This window comes from Coturnix japonica, chromosome 2 (genome assembly GCF_001577835.2).
Source record: "Coturnix japonica isolate 7356 chromosome 2, Coturnix japonica 2.1, whole genome shotgun sequence".
Classification (NCBI taxonomy): domain Eukaryota; kingdom Metazoa; phylum Chordata; class Aves; order Galliformes; family Phasianidae; genus Coturnix; species Coturnix japonica.
In genome coordinates, this window is record NC_029517.1 from 84,935,018 (window position 1) to 84,955,409 (window position 20,392).

General features: G+C 33.5%; 1 protein-coding gene across 3 annotated transcripts in view; it reads right to left on the minus strand.

The window, feature by feature from the left end:
- Positions 1-20,392, minus strand: part of CCDC102B (coiled-coil domain containing 102B) — a 123,907-nt gene that overhangs the window by 80,599 nt on the left and 22,916 nt on the right. For all 3 annotated transcript variants that reach the window (XM_015855189.1, XM_015855190.2, XM_015855193.2), the window contains exon 6: positions 3,715-3,924. In XM_015855189.1, the coding sequence (XP_015710675.1) occupies positions 3,715-3,924 (210 nt within the window). The remainder of the gene's footprint in view (positions 1-3,714; positions 3,925-20,392) is intronic.

Consider the following 20,392-nt stretch of genomic DNA (forward strand, 5'->3'; position numbering starts at 1 on the left):
TGGGGTGGCTTCCCCTGTCACGGGCATAGGTAAATCTAAGTAACCCGTGACAAGTACTGACAAATGATGCCCAAAATTTTACTGAAGGTTGAATTCCTGAATTATCTCTTTATTTTTTCCTCTTTAAAAGGAATTTGTCAACAAACAAATCTTACAGGCTGTTACTTCAAAGCAGCCATTTTATTCAAGTCTGAGGCATTTCACCAGAAGTGTAATTAGGAAAAAAAGAACAACAAACATATACAACAACTGTATCCCAAGTGGTAATTCTGACAAAACATATTGCACTTGAAAAATCTGCTAAGGGAGCAAATTGTGCAGCCATTGCTCCTTAACCATCACAATAACCATCCCAGAGGTCTGCACTGAAATGAAGATAATTCTCCATTGGATGAACAGTGCTAAGTGAAGTATCAAAGTGTTTAACAATGCTAACAAAATGCTCTCTCGAGTATTATTTTCTGACAAAGAGTTAAAACTATATTAAAAATTCAACCCATGAGATCTGTGACACAGAACCAGGAATGAAACACATAGCAATTATTTTAAGCCCTTACTAATCAAACTTCTCCTAGGCAAATTACAAAATTCCATCTGTGTACTGAGGTGTCTCCTTGAACGCTTCTGGCAGATCACATGCATTAAGACAAGGGCTACAGAGACACAGACCTCTGAATGCTGTTGACAAGGTAGCAATTTGCATACATTTTTGTATCTGGCTGTATTCACACTAGTAAATCATCACAACAGAAGACAGTAGTCATAGAATCATTAAGGTTGGAAAAGACCTCTAAAATCATCTAGTCCAATTGTCTACCCATCACCAATACTGCCCACTAAACCACATGCCTAAGAACTACATCCACCCTCTCCTTAAGCAGTCTGCAGCATTGGGTTCAGTACTTAGGCTCAAGCAGAAAAACGTGCAAACCTGAGTTTCGTCTGCTCCTGTGTCCCCTTGATGCAATTGCAGAAATTACACCCTCATTCAGGATACTATCACTAAAAAAACAATTTTTTCCTGTGATGCGGATTCACAAATCTCTGGCATTGGGTTGGTGGTGACAGTGGCCCCTGCCAGACTTTCTCCCACCTCGACTGCTGGGCCCCGCCATGTACTGTAGCAGGGCGTTTGGAAAGCGCAGGAATCAACTATATCCAGTAGGGGGAAGCCCCGGCCTCATTTCACAGAGAAGCCAGGCAGCACCCTGCTACCAAAACCTGCTGTGTAAATCCACTATAGGCGAACGATCTTTGTTTTTCAAAGTATTAGTATAAAAAAACGGAGTGCTTCTTACCTTTGAAAAAACAAGCCTGAAACACTGATGATTGAAAACAAATGCTGCTAAATAATGTTAGTGTAAAATAGTGTCATAAAAATACATGCTGGCCATAATCCCATCTTTAAATCATGCAACAGAATTATAGTTCTATAATATTAAAATTTGAAACTAAACAAAACAGCAACAACAAATAGTCTATGAACACAGTTTACTGTGCTGTACTCAGGCCCTATAGTAGTCAGCTACAAAACATATACAATGTATAAAATGTTTAATGACCAACTATTGGCCATAATAATTAGAGACAGTACAAAAGAACACTGTTCTTATTCCCCCAGATTAATGTAGAAGTTTTTCTAAAGGTGATATTCAGAAAGAGAAAATCTCTTTCCATAAAGGGCACGTTTTGGGTATTGATCTGTGCTATCAGAAAGCACTTTTTCTTCATTTTATCTCTTCCTAGATGAACCAGTTAGACCCACTTAATATTTATTCCCATGCTATTTGTCAAATAATACAGCTATTAATTTAAATGTTTTTCTCCATTCCAAGATGCACAATCAATAAAACTAAATAGTAACAATGTCTGATCTCAACTGTTTCATCAATTCTGCTCATCTTGTAGAACAGGAGTTAACCTTTGAAAAACTTCACACAAAAACATTTTCAATCAACATAGTGCCTGCTAAGAATAATGTTAAGGCTTCACACTTTGTGCAAAGTATGGTAATAAGTTTCGTGCTCAGAAACTGAATTTGCACGAGTGGCAAGAGATTGCACAAATTCTATGGACATATAAATATTAAGATAATTGTCAACGTGAAATCTTTTACACAAGAACATTAGAACTCCCCTTCTGTGTTTTGATCCCATGCCTAATATTGCCTAATATTCCTAGAATTGCTAATAAAGGAAAAAAGTTGTTGTTTGCTTGTAACCTTTCAAACTGAGAATCAGACACATTTCAACTAACAACCCTATATGCTGTTTTAAATACCTGGAATGGATGTCATATATTCTCTTACAAATGCAAGTTTTGGAGAAGCAGGGGTATAAGGTAACTGCATTTTGCTCTGCAGGTAATTCCCCAACATATTACCCATATCCATTTTATCTACTTGATAAGTAAATCTGTAATCATCCATAAACATCTAACCAATAGCTATGTCTTAAAAACCTTATGTGCTCTTCTAATCCTTGATATAACATCTGATTTCATTTGAACCAAAACTACCATCCAAGTAAAAAAGGCTTTTGGATTAGAAGCCAGACATTCTCTCAAATTATGGATGATGCTGTTCTGTGATTATCATGAAAAGCACAGACAAACAGCTACAAATGAATCATTTCTCATCTTATTCTTTGGATGATAGCTGTTAGCACGCTACCAGATGATGATTTACATATTTTCAGTTGCCAATAAATCATCATTTTTTATTTTCTCATTGAAACTGATAACCAGTTGTTTTGAAGACAGTCTTATTCTAATATTATCTACTACAAATAGGTAGACACTGCATGGACATTCATTTTTATGATAAGAAGAGAAAGATGCCTGCACACCATATTCACCTTTTGACTTTGACAAAAATGATGCAAAGTAGTCTCCAGCAGAGCCATGCTAGTAACAGTAAGAAATATCACAGGTGTCTAACAGGTGTCTAATTCTTACAAAACTAACATTTTTTTAAAAGGCAAAAGAACAAAATGTCTAACTATAATATATTTGAAACACGGGAACATGCTGAAGCAGATATACCTCATTCTGGCCATATCTCCAAACTCAAAAACTCAAATTGCTTACATTACAAAGAAATCAGAAAAATCTTCACGTGATACAATATGATTTGATGCAATAAATGTCACTAAAGGAAAGTTAAAAATGGATGTTCATTATATAAGATGTTCTATTAGGTTGAGTTTGACTCATGAAATGCAACTTGCTGCTTTTGAGCCATCATAGAAATGCACAAAAAATCAGTTACATCTAAAAGCAGACCTCAAGCACAGAACACCTTGTTCTTCAAATCTTTACCAAGATAAATTAGTTATTTCGTCTTTCCTAAGAAGAGATTCAGTATTCAGAATGACTGAGAAACAATTTGCCTTACAACTTTTTTGCTTCAGTCTTCATCTGTAGCTACCAAAGTTTACTCAGTCTTTTCAGTTCCTATTAGCCATTACTTTCACCTTTAAGTGTTCTTCTCTAACTTGTCAGTTCTCCTGGTTCTTTTTAAGACTAGAGATTTTTCTTTCTGCTTCTGTATCCTACAGAAATTCACAGTCACTGTGTTTTAATTGCCCAGGTTTTAGATGCAGAAACACAGTTATTCTCTCCTGTTTTAGGGACATATTTTGTCATTTGTCATTATGAAATAGCAATTCTACACGGGAATGCTCCTAAAGTAATGAAACATAACGATATACATACCTTATGTTTAACCTGCAGCTTACTTTGTGCATTTTGATGGTCAAAACTCAACTTAATTGGTACTGCTTTATTTTTCATCTCCAGAAGTTCCTGAATTTCTTTCACTTGCAACTTCAACCTTCTGCTCTCTTCTTCCAAACACTGTTTTTCTGCATCAGGTATCTCTTTCTTTTCCCATTCAGAGGTATTCTCAAACTGCCATCTTTCCAGCTGGGAAGGATGTGGGGGAAGAGTAGGAGAATGACCAAAAGAGAAAAAGAAAGAAAAGTATGATATATTCTATTTAAAGGATGAAGCTAGCAGCCTTATGTCATACTAAGCCTTAGAAATCAGTCTAAGATAGAAGCTTACAACAGGAAAAAGTCAAGAGCTTCAAAAGGGAAAAAAAAAAAAAAAAAAAAGATAGCTTTAACCAAGTAAAGCATAGGTAAGATTTTAAAATAATAATATGCAACTAAATGTTATTTGTTTCAGTTTCCCATTTATTTATGGAATAACTCTACTAAAAAGAAAAATGTTAGGATTACATATTTTCAGTTTAGTATGTTTTTACGTAGAAGTTCTAAATTAAATCTTCGGCACTAGGGAACTACATCCTAATAAATAAATTCCTTAAGGATTTTAATTTTTCAGACTACTCTATTTCTTGAGGTCACAATTAATACCCTTAAAAGAAATACTATCTTTTATGGTCAGTAGTGCTATCTCAGTGCAGTATAAACAACTTTCTTAATTAACAAATCCATGTATAGGAGGAATTAAAATTAGCAACAAAAAACCATGTTACTGAGTAGTAGGAAGCAATTATCTCACAAGCTGAAATGGGCCTGAAAAATAACATTCATTTAGTAGCATGATTCAAAATGAAAGTAAGTACGGAAAGAAACACATCAACCATCAATTAAAATTTTACTATTCTCAAGAAAATATTTGAATTGACAAAAGACAAATGATCTTTTAAAATATATGTATTGTATTAAAAATATATGTATTAAATCCAAATATAAATATATATTAGTATTTTCTAAATCTATCTTGTGATGACAAAAACTATATTTGATGGAAAATGTGAAGTGATTGTCTTCTAAGACAATTTTTCCAGATACTTCTGTAGCTAGTATTCTAAATACGGTACACTGGAGTCCCAAAAGGACTGAGCGAAGCAGGAAGAAAGAGAAAATAATGAGGCTTTTTTCCTCCACGAGTGTCCTTTACCAATGATGAAAATGAGTAAAAGAAAAACAATAATGCTTTTGATTCACTGTTTCCACATACAAATTAGAACTCAGCCATGAGCTTCTCTGAAAATGAAATCTATAATACCCAAATATTATAGCATGGGCATGGGCACTTCATTAACAAAAGGAATAATAGGAAATCAAAGACAAAAGAACTCTGAAATTACAAGAGAGTACTTATTTATCAAATTAATTAGAGCCAAATCCAAATTCAAAGTCCATTCACATAAATACAGAGAATGGGTGCCAACTAAAAAGTCAGTTGTCAAAGAGTTATAGACTGAATGGATTATTTTTAAAGACATTTCATCCTACCAACAAAAGCTTGTTCCTCAGGCTTTTGCTTCTCATCGTGGATTACTCATTTTTCTTTAAAAACAAAACAAAATAGAACAAAAAGCCACTCAGCCACTCTTTAAACGCTGGTCAGTCTTAAGGGTAACATTTGGAGAGAGGTCCAAAAGAATGCTTAAAACTAAAATGGGCTTTTAATCTAAAATTAGGTACAGTAGCAAGCAAGCAAGAAACACATTCCTTTTATGCTCTGCATTATATTAACAGATTATCTGGGAACTAATTTTGACTTTTCAAAGCATTACACTATTCAGCAGTCACAGATCTGTCTTTGTATACACAGCTACAAAATTAGTCACTTGGTTGTTGTTGGTTTTGTTTATTTTTTTTCCCTTTGTTTTCCTATCTGCATTTACAAAGATACAGCTGAGTGAAGAGACTATGTGTTATACATTTATGCCATCTCATTACTTAGTACTACTTAAATAAATTCTCTAGAATGTGATAAGCATCTGCAATAATATTAAACTGGGAACCAGGGACTGTTTTCTTCCATATGATCTTCACACAAGTGACAGGAAGAGCGTAAGATGTTAACTCCAACTCTAAAATGTTAGATGCCCACATATTTAAATTCCATACAATGAATGTATGTATGATAACTGGAAAATAAAACCACATAGATCTATTTACCATCCAGTTATTTTTCCCTCATATTACTCCGATTTATAGTATTCAACTACTGTCTATTGGACTACAGTCACAAAAACTGTATTTTTGTTTGTTTTTGTTTTTTAAAAAGGAATAATGTCTCTTAAGTGCCCATGAAAGATTTGGAACATGAAAGTTTATTCAAAGTATCTGCCAAAAGACACAACTCAAGTTTTATGCTTCAGAGTTCACCTTTTCACAATGATGATGCTAATCAATACCAATTCATTTTTGGCTGGCTTCACGTAGAGAGAAAACACAAAGCCATCCAAGGTTGAATTTCAGTCAAGCAATTAAGCCCAAGATGACTACTAAGCCAAGAGGTGATGTTGAAGATAAATTTACTTATCTGTGTCTGTAAAACCTGAATTCAGTGCAGCCAGGATGTCTACAAGCTCATGTCTATAATGATAATTTTTAACATTTAATATACTAGATAAACAAAGATCTCCAGAATAAAGTCACAAGATGATATAAAAATATTTGCTATTCAATAATTTTCCGGTGAGATGCATGAATCCAATTTTATCTCTCCTTTTTTACTCAAGACACATTTTCAAAACAACTTTAATAATTGCAGTTGTATTGGTATTGAATGTGTGAGAAATATTTCCTATGACAGTTCAACTACATGTTCAATTAGATAGCTTTACTCTCTTAACTTGATTAGGAAATAAAGCACATTTCAAATAGCTTAATGATTGGTCAGAAAAAAAGCAATTGCTTGTTCATTACAAAAGCCTCAGAAAAGCTGTGCATGTACAATATTTTTAAACCTTTTAAATTTGAAAAAAATAAATAAAATAAAGCAGGTTTCAGTGATAAATGTTAATTTCTTTTTTAAGAGCAAAATAGAAATTATAAGGTTATGTTCTCTTGCTATTACACTGTCCTTCAAAGGCGAAATATAGATATTCAGTCAGAAATCACACTACCGCTTTTCTAATCTGAAGAGGCTTTATTTTTAAATTAGAGGTTAAGGTACATGCATATAAAACACATAATAAAAATCTTTAGAAAATTGCTTCTTCATCATTTATGTTATTACTTCAAGATGTGTAAGGAGATTAAAGCTAAGCAAAAAGATCAGGTTTTTAATGTTAGAACAAGCAAAATCTGTATTTGATGACCCCTCTCATTGCATTTTTTACTAAAGTCTTACAGAATTGTTATTCTGTTTTAGAATGCATTCATGTCTGCTGAGACCACTTTCAGATGTAAGAAGGGTCTTTTTATAACTTCCTCCTGTAGCTTCTGGAAAAGATTAGACACAATAACTAACAGCAGTGTTAGACATTAACTCAGATTTTTGAGAACAAATCCTCATTAAAACAAAGTAAAACAAAATAAAACCAAACCAAACAAACAAACAAAAAAACCTTCAGGAATCTGATTCCCTCTAGAAACAAGATCTATGATATTGTTTGTTCGCTAATTGAAAAAACTCACCAACTTCATTTTCCAAATACAAGTCTTTATGGAAAGTAAGTTTTTCACTAAAATAAAATGAAACAAGTTATAATAAGCTGATGAACTCAGTATACTGTCTCACAACTGTACTCCTCAAGGTTCTCCAAGATACCTAATCCCGCTCACTGAATTTAACATTAACACAACCCCCCACACTTTGGGACTCTATGATCTACTCCTTGCTGCATAGTTTAAAAAGCCTGAAAATCACGTAATTCACTATGTAAGTAGCAGATCCACTTTCCTTTCCACTTCACAGTCAAAGACAATTACTGTGAGACCAATACAACAAGATGGAAAAGCAACTAGAGGAACTTTTCTCAGTAAGGAAGCTAAGCCAAATGCTACTGAAAATGCAAAGAAAGGCAAATGCTCAAGAAATATTAGCTGCTTTGGAACTACAGAATAAAATTTCAGAGGATATGCATCTGTATGTAACATATATGTGTGAATCTGTGTACACACACACACATGCAGACAAATCTGTATTTCTTAAGAGACAACTTTGTAAAATAAGTATTTTAAGTATAAAGGACAGAGGTCCTGAACAAAACAACAACAACAAAAAAAAAACCAAAACACCACAAACAAACAAACAAACAAAAAACAAAAACAGACAGAAACAGGAACTCTTCCTAATGTGGTTAAATTACAGAAAAAGTTCTTAAAGGTATACTTCTGTTTAAAGCAACATAAGAGTTCTTCAGGCTTAAAGAGTTTCACTGGAGCAAGATTTTTCTCCTTCCTTCTAAGGAGGATGAAGTAGGCTGGAGGGCAATACCTAGTCATTTTAATGGGAATAATGATAACAAATACAGGATGAGGAAGAAGAAATGTGTGATTTCAAATGGAAAGTGGAAAACTCAGGAAAACTACACTGAAATCTCTCATGGAAGTTCCAGAAAACAGCATTTTTTTTTAATTATTATTTTTGGTTTTGGTTTGGTTTGGTTTGGTTTGGTTTGTTTGTTTGTTTGTTATTAGCAGATGGTTCTGTTAGTTTTGTATGAGACTTGGAAAAGCTAGGAAAGTATTTTAGAAACTTCGGGCTGTCAAAAGAAAGTATTTAAAAGTGAAATGGACAGAAGACAAGCACTATGGCTAGAAGCTATGGTTTTGATTTTATCTGGTACAGACTCACAATGAGATCAGAAACAGAAAATGTTGGTTCAACATGAAATTCTCTGTAGCGCTTTTTAATAATAGCATTTTCTCACAAATATTCTCCAGACATCTGAACAAAAAAAAATAATAATAAAAAAAAAATTCCACATTATATGCAAGATCTTTTTCCCAACAGAAATGGCTAACAACAGAACCTTTTCATTATTTTATTTAAAGTCTGAGCCTTGCTCAATCAAACTGAAATATCAGTTTCTAATACTGTCTGTCTTCATACTTATAATCTACAGGCAAGACAAATATGACCTATAGACCCAAGACTCAAAGAAACATGGATTACTGTTTAATAAAAAGAAAACTCTTGTAGTATCTCTCAAATATCTGAACAGTATCTGCTGTCAGATCTTGGTATTCCTAACCCTTCTCTCCTTATGTGTCTTGCTGCCTTGGCCATGAGCTTACCTAACCCCTGTGGACTTCTCTGGTGATAACAGATAACAGCCCCAGAGATGGCTCTGCTCTTCTTATGTGCTGTAGTACTGCACCCCATGTGCACTGTTCCTGCTGAATCCTAGCAGTTCTATTACAAAACCCCCAGAACTTTTGCCCTATCTTGGTGAAATTTCACATTCTGAAATTACCATGGGGAAAAAAAAGAAGATTACATTTTAGTTATAATTTACTAATGTTATATATTTTAATTTACAATTGAATTCTGAACTCTAAAATAATAATAAAAAATATAATTAAAGTGAGATAACTAATAAAATATCTAAATTTATGTGCACAAGTTGATAAGAATATGGTAATATTAAAAACCTCCTTCCTAAAATTATCTGTGAAATACTTCTATCACTGAACATTGATTATCTGTTAACATATGAAGTTTTAGTTCCTGCTTCACAGTCTTTCCTACCATCACATCTTCCAGCAACAGCAAGCAGCTCTTCCTCATTCCCCTCTGAGGCTCTCAGAACTCTGTACCTCTTGACTCAAATCCATGTTCTATATGCTGAATTGAATTTGTTGTTAGAAATTCATTAGAGTAATACCACTTATAATCTGTGGTAATATCATATTTCTTCCTAAACAGAACAGAATTCTGTCTGGGAATAATTTTCAATTTAAGTTTCTGGAGGTAAATTCTTATTTTTTGCAAGTAGACTACTATCAGCATAGTCATCTTCTTCCAGCATGGAAAAAAATATATATATATGAAGGAAAGGAAGAAAAAATCTGAATTAGAAATAAAATAAATAAATAAATAAATAAATAAATAAATAAATAACAAAACAAGAAAAGGTATTTTCATAAGATAAAAATGCTATTTGAAGGAAATCCAGCTGCTAAACCATTCCAATTCAAGAAGATTCAAGAAGAATTTAAAGACATTATATTTGATGATCTATTTATTTAATTCTACCTATTGGTTTTCTACTAATAGATTTCTTTTTTCTATTATTTTTTTCTATTGATTTTCCTTAGATGACTACAGTGCCATTCCACTGCATACCTTTCCTTCAGAAATGTGTAAGAAAATGATCAAGATACTCATGTCCAAGAGGATTGGAAATACTTTAAGGAGTCTTTGTTACCTGCAATACAACTATTTTGGTGCATTTTATTTCTTTTGAGATTACTGCTGCTGGAAGACTTGGATGGCAACTGCAAAAGCTCCTGATTCTGAAAGGATTCACATCTGCTTACCAGCTCAGTACTACTGTGCACAGGTGCAATGGCAAGCAAAATCATGAGGCAGTTTGTTAATGAATATTTACAGAATGTGAGACTGTTTATGTAACTTTTTTGCTTGTCATCTCAAAAAAAAGTAATTGAATACTACTAGAATGGATATCATCCTACCATAGGAAAGGTATGACAAATGTTATTTCCCTTTTTCTTTGACAAGTACCTCAATATGCAGTATCGGAAAAAAAAAGTATGCTGCTTTATTTCTTAGTGTAAGCAAATCTGCCAAGAACCTTGGCTAGTCCATCAGAAACTATACTGATAAATGAGAAATGTTATCTTGTCTGACAATATCTTGAGGCAGCAAGACCTGCAAAAACTGAACTTCTAATGAATGTTTATATTCATAACAACATATTTATCTGAGCCCTAGTATGTTTAGTAATCAAATATTTCTTCCTTCTAGTACTACTCAAATGTTTAAGTCTGCAGGAACCTGATATTATTATACTGTTTTGACACTATGTTGACATAAAAAGGAATTTGCTGATTTATTGGCATTTATTTTCATCCTTCCTATCTACTAACAGAGAAAATACTTTTGGGTATATGGCTAACTTACTGAAAGAGTGATTTCTGCAGAAATCTAAGATGTTCTTAGAGGCATAAAAATATATAGGCAGAAACTTTAGAACAATTGTGGAATAACATTCAGAGAAGTATGAATAAGTTTGAGAAATGAAAATGCTTGGAGTGAGGTGGGTAAATCACTCTTCGCCTCACAGATCTTTCCATCCATGTTGACTCTGTCATTGCTTTTATCATTTTCTTTTAAATACAATTTATATTGACTGCATATTATGTTAAATAAACAGAATCATAAAAACCCTAGAAACTGTATTCACCTTACATAATCCTTAATGCAGCTTTAGCTGTCTGAAGTAACATTCATTAATTTAAAGGACATGAAAGATAAGATTATTCTGATCTTCTTTGCTACATTCATCTCTCAAGTGTATCATCTATGTGGAACATAATATATCTGGTGGAGCCCAACTTCAAGCAAAGAATTCACATGAAGACATTTAAAATTACCCTGCTGATTTCACGAGAATCTAATGTGCATTCAAAAGAACACTTTTTCTTTTTCTTTTTCTTTTTCTTTTTCTTTTTCTTTTTCTTTTTCTTTTTCTTTTTCTTTTTCTTTTTCTTTTTCTTTTTCTTTTTCTTTTTNTTTTCCTTTTCTTTTTCCTTTTTCTTTTCCTTTTCTTTTTCCTTTTCCCTTTCCATATCCTTTTTTTTTCCTTTTTCTATTTCTATTTCTTTTTTTTTCTCTTTCTCTCTTTCATTTTTTTTCTTTTTCTTTTTCTTTTTTTTTCTTTTTTTTTTTTTTCCACCGAGTATCAGAGATACCTATATCTATTATGTGTGTCCAAAAATCTATAGTCATCAATTATCTGAAAAAACAGAATAAATAATTTGACCTTCCTAAACTCTTGGGATCAGTAACAACTATCAGTGCTATTTTTTTTTACTGTGATTTATCTTACTTTAAACAAAAGAGAAATATTTACATTTTTTCATATGGAAATAAAACAAGGAAGATGTTAAGGAAATGAAACATGCCCACATGTTCTGATCATCCAGCTTACTAGTGCAAGTGTGAAAAGAACTGTGCACTTTTTTTCTGTTTTGGAACAAAACTTATATACTTTCAACAAACTGTAATTCAAGATGCAAACCTCACAAATTCCTAGTCCATAAGAACACTTGACACTTCTGTCAAATAGGTATTTGCAGTTGAGAGAAGTCACAAAACTTATTCCTAGGCCACATGTCTCTAAGAAAAAACACTTTATTACTATGAAAACTAATGCAACTTCTCTCTAAATAAAAAATTAATTAGTAAAACTAATTAATATATATATATATATATATAACAATTTCCATACACTTTGCAAAACAAAATACAATATCAGCCTTATTTCAGAGTTCACTCTTTCTCTTTCATATTTGTTACTATAAATATTTTAATATTTAATCACCATTCCTTCTTGGGGAGCTCTCAGATTATATACATATTTGCTGTCAAAAGGTAGCAGACCATATATTTGCATACATCAAAATAAAATATTTGAGTAAGAACTTTTCTTAAATTTTGTCATTAATATTGATGCTGACTGAAGTAGTGAGTGCATTTAGTAAGTAAATATTCCAGACTGAAGTTGAAAGTATTCAGCTAAGTCTCTCCTTCAGTTACTGGGCACTTTGTCAGTAACCATCTCAGGAATCTCTGGAGAGCTACTGGACTAACTGTCCCTTTACTATCAAATTCTTAGACCCCAGCAGAGCTTCAGGAGGAAGATGCAGCTCAGACTTGGGGCCTCTCACTGGGGCATACAGTCTCAGGGACTGCAGGATGTGAACAATCCATACGGAGGACCTTTGCGGAAGAGCTTACCAGACTGCACAGCACTAGAGAGAATGAGACAGAAATGGACTAGATCTTCCCTGAGACCATGAGGGGAGGCTGAAGGGGCAGGAAAAACCAAAAACTGGGAAGTGGAGGAGTGTAAGAAGCCAGAAAGCGAAAAGGAAAGTAGGCAAAGGCAGTAGAACGCCTGCAACATCTTTCAGCTTGTACAATATTAACTATTTGGAAAAATAAGCTCTTCTAGCCTACTTCATACTAGCCACTTCTAAAGGTTTCCCAACTTCTTTAAACTGTTCAAAACTCATATACTTCTAATTCTACCTTGAGCATGCACACAAATCTGAAGACACTGATCCTCAGAGCAGTTCATGATATCAGAAATCAAAGTTGAAGTCTCGGTTCCCATGGGAAGAAGAGTGTACACATTGAAGACAATTCTTACACAAATGTGTGAATATAAAATATTTCCAACAGAATTCAGTGAATGTACACTCATAAGTTTCATATAAGCCATTCTTGAAGCATCTTTTGACATGAAAGATATTTTTTTGACAAAAACTCAGATTCAAGTGCTTCCTGTAATTGGAGACTGAATCTAGATGTCTATCGATATATGTGCCATCTACAGCATCTTTTTGTAGAAACTTTATTAATGCATATTCTTCAAATAATCATTGTATTTTTTGTCCTATTTAGCAAAATATCAATGAATAGACAAGCACAATAAGCATGATCTCATATAAAAGTGGCATGAATAACATGCTCATTTCCTATGTTACTACACGCATTGATAACTGAGATGGGGTTAATGACTTAATTCCCAAACTACATTTCTTTTTTTTTTCTTTTTTTTTTTTTTTGCCTGAAGCAGAACAGAATAATTATAGCTTCAACTAAGAATAATCTAAGTGTACCAAAAAAAGAATATGAGTAGTCTAAGAGCAGTTCTTTAGATGATTTTAAATTGTTCTGTAATCTCACTCAAGAAAGAAATTCACATTTCAGTTAATCGCTTGGAGAATATAGCTTGAAATTCATAAAGGATGCAACCAGAACACTCAAAGCTTGACAATCCATCACTCATTTTGAGAATCAGCATGTTGATGCAATAACATATGCATGGTTGCTTTTGCTACTATTTATGAAGAAGTGGAACTTTAATTATGAGAGTACACAAGCAAATCTCCCATATTAGCAATGAACTGGTCCACAAAAATTATTTGAAGCTAATTTAATGCAATAAATAAATAAATAAATAAATAAATAAATCATGCTTTAATTTGTTGTGTTTCACTACTAAGCAAAGGCAAGTTAGAACTCTTATCATTCAGACACAAATATTTTTTGCTGCTTGCTTTCTTTGCAAACAGTATCATGCTTTTCTTGCAGTTGTTTAGACTGTGACAGAACACAGTGGGGGTAATGGTGGTAATAGATTGAGCAAACTGTGTTAAAATCTAAGTAAATGGTGAAGATTGTTTTTGGCATAGGGATTACAGCAATTACGTCTCTTAATTTAATTTTAAATCTCAAAGGGCATCTGGTTTGGATCATTCTGCACCAAAAGATCTGAAGAAAAACATGAACTTTCATCCCTTAACTTGCCTCAGTGACATCTTAGCTTTATTAGAAAAAAAATCAAAAACCCTGTTCACTAACTCCCCAGCATAATTAAATGTTCAATATAGATATTTTGGTTTACATTTCAAAAGAAAATATAACAGGCCTATGCTGAGAACATTTTTACTACTTGACATATTTTATTAAACTCTGTTTTCCTTTTCATCTCAATAGTGTTAGAAGCGCAAGCTGAAATTTTCCAGTTTAAGATTTTTAATGACCAGAAGTTACTGTTCCTATTGCTGTTACCAGGGGAAAGACGATGAAAGGAGGATGCCGTTTCTTTCCTCTCCAAACATAATGGTACAACTTTCTCCCTAAAATAAGGAGGAACACAGACTACCCTCTTAGAAAGCTGAGACTGACTAATTCAAATCTTTCCCACCATCAAGACTTGCCAGTTTGCATGCTCATGTATAGAAATATGCATACAGGGTGTGCTTGTTGCATAAATAAACTTCTTTTGTCTGCAAAAGGTTGAATGATTATATCATTAATTTCAATCATCAAAGCACTAAAAGTTTACCTATAATTTACCAAAGATAATTAAAAATATAAGCATTTTTACAGAGAAACAGCACACAAACTTGATTATAATCCAGATTATATCAGCATGCCTTTGTTTCAAGTTCTAATCTATTTCTGTGTATTAATTATTATTTATTTTTAATAAATTCATTTATCATTCTAATGTTCTGGCTAAAAGAAAGAAGATGACTCAATTAACTGGTAGACAGGAAATAAGACACAAAACTGTTTCTGTTTACAGTTTTCAGTGTACTTGTTAATAAATTGTACCAAGAATACATAAATACAATGGCAACAGTCAAAGCACCCTTCACACACTGATTAAACTTCAGCAATTCATTACTTCATTGTTTCTTTTTTCAGTAATAGTACTCAGTATATAGAATGTAAACTCAAAAAACACACCCCAGGAAGCCATTGGCCTTCTTGGCCACAAGGCCAAAGTGCTAGTTTATGGTCATCCTGCTGTCTACCAAGACCCGCGGGTCCCTTTCCCCAACACTGCTCTCAAACAGGTCAGTTTCCAATCTATACAGATACCTGGAGTTGTTCTTGCCCAGGTGCAAGTACACTTGCCCTTGTTGTATTTCATTAAATTTCTCCCCACCCAACTCTCCAGCCTGTCTAGGTCTCACTGGATGGCAGCACAGCCTTCTGGCATGTCAGCCACTCCAAAAAAATTTCCAAAAAAAATTGGAAAATAAACTAATATTCTGTGTGGTTCTCTTAAAATTGGCCAAGCTGAAATATGATAAATTTAGAAAGTGAAAAAAATTACAAGATTCTGTTAAAATGTCTGTCCATTGAATTTGTGCAAAGGAAACTTAGGAAAAATCCACAAGTACATCTTAGTACAGTTTAAATTTAAACAAGTCTAAGGGGAGAAGTGAGGACGTAGGCTTTCCTGCACTTTCTGAATTGCATTTCTTGAAAAACAGCTAATCAAATGGAATTTTGACATTATATATCATGACAAATTATACTTCATGAAAGGAAAACATTCACGTTAAGTAGGTAATTTCTAAAGATAGCACTAAATATCACAGAATCACAGAATCACAGAATTGTAGGGGTTGGAAGGGACCTCTAGAGATCATCGAGTCCAACCCCCCTGCCAAAGCAGGCTCCCTACACCACGTCACACAGGAAGGTGTCCAGGCGGGTCTTAAATATCTCCAGAGAAGGAGACTCCACCACCTCCCTGGGCAGCCTGTTCCAGTGCTCCGTCACCCTCACTGTAAAGAAGTTCTTCCGCACATTTGTGCGGAACTTCCTATGCTGTACTTTCATCCCATTACCCCTAGTCCTGTCCCCACGTACTACTGAAAAGAGACCAGACTCACCACTATGGCTCCCACACCTCAGGTATTTATAAACCTGGATCAAGTCCCCTCTCAGCCTTCTTTTCTCAAGGCTAAACAGACCCAGTTCCCTAAGTCTCTCCTCATAGGGGAGATGCTCCAGGCCCTTCACCATCTTAGTGGCCCGACTAAGTACTAGTACATTATACATTACATACATGTAACTAGTACATTTTGGGAAGATTTATGGAAACTGGAAAAACTTTACTGTCCTGAAATTTTTGCTTCAGAAGGACTTCAATATTCTTTTCTTGCTCTCACACTATGTGTAATATTATTAAGACAAGAGAAAGAAATGCACATATTTGAAATCATTTTTTCTCTGTTTTCATCAGAACATCAGTCAGATGTGTGCATCATCCCATTTCACTTTGAAAACCACTCTGGCATCTTCAACAAATGAACAATAGAGCCCAGCAAGGAACACTCCAAATTCTAAATCAACTTACTTCAAAACTAACAATACCTTACCACAGGGAAATTAAATGCATAAAGTTTCCACCCCATACAGTCAATTAAGTTCAAAAATAACTCAAACACTGTTTTCAGAAAATTTTCTAAAGATACTTTAAAACTCTGCTTTGAGAATTCTGATATCAAACTTGGCATAGACTCCTTTAATTATTCCAACTGTCTACTCATTATTCTGTAGTATATAAAGCCATTGGAAATTTTAGTCTTGGGCCATCATTTTACTCATATGACAGTCACACATCATAAGCAGTATTTCTGCTCATCTTAGATGAGAACTGAACAGAACAGTTCATGGTAGCTAGCATAGTCATTTTACCTACTGTTTTATCTTCAATAATTATGATGTTTTCTGCAGGAGCTGGGTGGCAAACAAAATGAATCCTGGGGTCAGGCAAAGAATGAGGGATAGAACAGATATTATGTATATCTAAATTTATTGTAAGATTATCAGAGAAATGCTGTTTCTTCTTCATGTATGTGCTAAGTGACTGAAAACTGCATCTGTGGAAAAGTAGCTTTTCCGCTTCTTCACACTATAAAGAAATTTCAGATTAAAAATTTCTGAAAAAAAAAATGTGGAAATAATTAAAATTAGCTGTTCCAAAATGTTATGCCATAATATATAAATGTCTAAAGCAATTTTCTCCAGAAACCTCACTTACTCCTGTGGAATTTCTTCCACCTAGGAAAGAACAGTGAGAGTTTTTGTTATAGTACCCTTCAAAAAAGTAAAAGTGTAAAACATTTGCATACTGAGAAAAGAAAACACTTTTCTTGAAAGGTCTTACTTGAAGTGTAAGTATTTATTTGGCTCTAGTATAAAAGCAACAACACTGGTGACTTATCTTCAACTCTGTGCAAAAAGCGATGGAACAATGGTAAACCGATGGGGTTTCCACCCCATACCTCTGCCTAAAGATTCAAAATGCTAATTTAGCTTATGTTCTTTTTCATCAACAGGTTTTTTTTTGTTTTTTTGTTTTGTTTTGTTTTGTTTTTATGTTTATCTTCCAGTATCTTTAAGAAGCAATTAGAATAATTTTTGTTTCAGTTCCCCAAAAATGGTCTTTAAATTTCCTTCATTAATTACCAAGACAATAAGAGTATATTCTGTACTTTAGCTAGCAGTACATGTTTCTTTACACAGAACTCATTGCCTACAGTGGCATTTGTAAGTCTACAGTGCACACCAGTGGAATATAGAAGTACATGCATGCTTTCCGCTGTTCAAAGTATAATGCAGTGTTGTTTTGTAAGCAGTCCATCTTTAAGTTTTAAACCATGTGAAACACGTATAATTTAGAAACGATAAAGGGAGCTAAAAAATGTTAAGGAAGACTTCCAGTATGTGTAAACAATAACATTTTGTGGTGCATGTTATAAGATAAAAATTCTAAAACCTTATTCAGTCTTGCTAATTATAACTCAGGATTTGAAAACATCTGGGCAGCACAGCAAGGAATTATACTGTTTTACAAAGAGCTCAAAGATCAGGCATAGTTACAGTGTTTATGTCTTCCATATTGTAAGGTCAGTTAATTGATGTAAAAACTAAGTTTTACATAACAAAACCATATAGCACAGAGATGACTGTGAACATTCAGATAGAAACTTCACTGACTCTGAAGTTTTTATGCTTTTCAGAATGTATACAGAAGTTAAAGAAATTAAGGAAAAGCAGAAAAAATCTAAAGGAATGAGGACTTCTGAGTATCCACATACATATGCAGATCAGAAAGTAATGTTCCCTATTTGTTTCCATGATGCAAAGAGCAAAAAAAACCCTTTTTGAAAGAGAAAATTCTCAGCTACAAAACACTATTTTTCATCATGGTCACCACCATTAGCTATGCATTTTTGCCAGCCATGAACAAGAGCCTGCATGCCATGATCATAATAAACTTCTGCACCAGTGGAGGTGAACCACCTTTGTGGCCATTTTTGCCAAAAAGCAATACCCACTGCCTCATTGTGCTCACATCCATGGCTTGGTTTCCCTAAGTGTTCAACAAGCATTTATGAATACAAATAGATGCAATTTTTTCTGTATGGAGGAATTCAGTTACACATTTTGCTTCATACACACTTCCATGTCAGACATAATTATGTCAGACCACCCCTCTGATGTCATCTGTTGCACGGCAACAAAATGTAACGGCATGTTGTCAGAAAGGTTCAACCTCTACTTCCATTCCACCAACATACAACTCTGACACTGTAGGCCAAAATCCGAAAATAGGAGGCATTACTTTTGGAGTACCCTCATGGGAACTAATAAAATTGTGTGCTGTAAAAATATATTTATCAAGATCATCAAAGCTTTCCAAATATATATATATATTTTCTTTTAGGTAAGTGAATATTCATCTTTTAACAGAACATAATTAATTACTTGGAGTGCTAATACTCATTTTTAAACAGCTAGTTAGCTGTGGCACTAACAGCGAGAATCTAAAAAAAATATGTTTTCACATACCCAATGCAGCTGTCAGGTGATCTACAAAGGGAAAGAACAATTTAAGCTTTACTCTGAAACCAAAAAATCTTGGTCAAGTACATAGAAGTAGCCCTGAGGTAATTAAAAATGTTAATCTAGAAAGTCCTATGTGATTTTATATTGCAAGTGTACATATGACAGAGATTCCATGTTTAGTTCAGTATGTGTCTGTGTTTTCCTTTATTTTCCCTTTGAGCTACTTAATGCCAAGAACTTTGTATGGGGCTCTAGCAACCACTCCTCATCTATGGCATTCACGTGTACATTGACAACACACAAGAAGAATAATAAAAGCAACAACAGCAAGCAGAAGTAATTTCATTCACATTTGCCAGATTAATATAAACTGATGCTTTTCTGTAATTTAAAAAGTAGATATATGCCTTGTAAATCTCAGTAATACAAACAGAATGCTCAAAATATCACCTCCTGTTAACAATTAAAGCAATTCAGCATGTCCTCCATTTAAAAAGCATCAACACACATGTATATGTACGCATGCACATAAATAAAAATTGGAAGCTATTTATTACCAGCCTCCTCTCATAAAATTTCTTATTGTTATTGTTCCATTTCTGCTGACAGTGCCATAAAATATGAAGACTGCATTTCTTAAACAGAACTATTAATTAAATATGAACTTCCTCTGTTATACAGTAAGCTAAAATCCTACTTCATGAGCAAATAAAGAACTAAAATCTGAAGGAACTCAAATATGACAGAAAGATGTTCTTTTGTTGCTATGGATACTCATCTGTGAAAGAAGCTACATTTTTATATGCACTGCCTTATAATTGTAATTTAATAAACTAATTGAATCTAAACTTATTTAATTGGGATTTAAAAAACTAATCAAAATCTTTCCCAAAATGTTAAAAGAAAGTAATTTTTTCCAAGATTTTTCCAAATCAGATATGTTAAACATTAAAAATAAAAAATAAAAAATTGTATAGTTACTATTATTTATATATACAATTTATAATTATATATACTAATTGAGTTTTGTTGGATGTAAGAAGTCCTTAACTAATTTTTATGAAAGCTATATTCTGAAAGATACAACAACAGTATTTATTAGCCTTCTACTCATTAAACTTTATTCGAATGAATGTAGCTTTCCTAACACTGTTCACAAAATCACAGAACTGTGAGGATTGGAAGGGACTCGAGTTCATTAGTACGTTACACAGAAAAGCATCCAGGTACATTCTGAATATGTCAGAGAAAGAGATTCCACAGC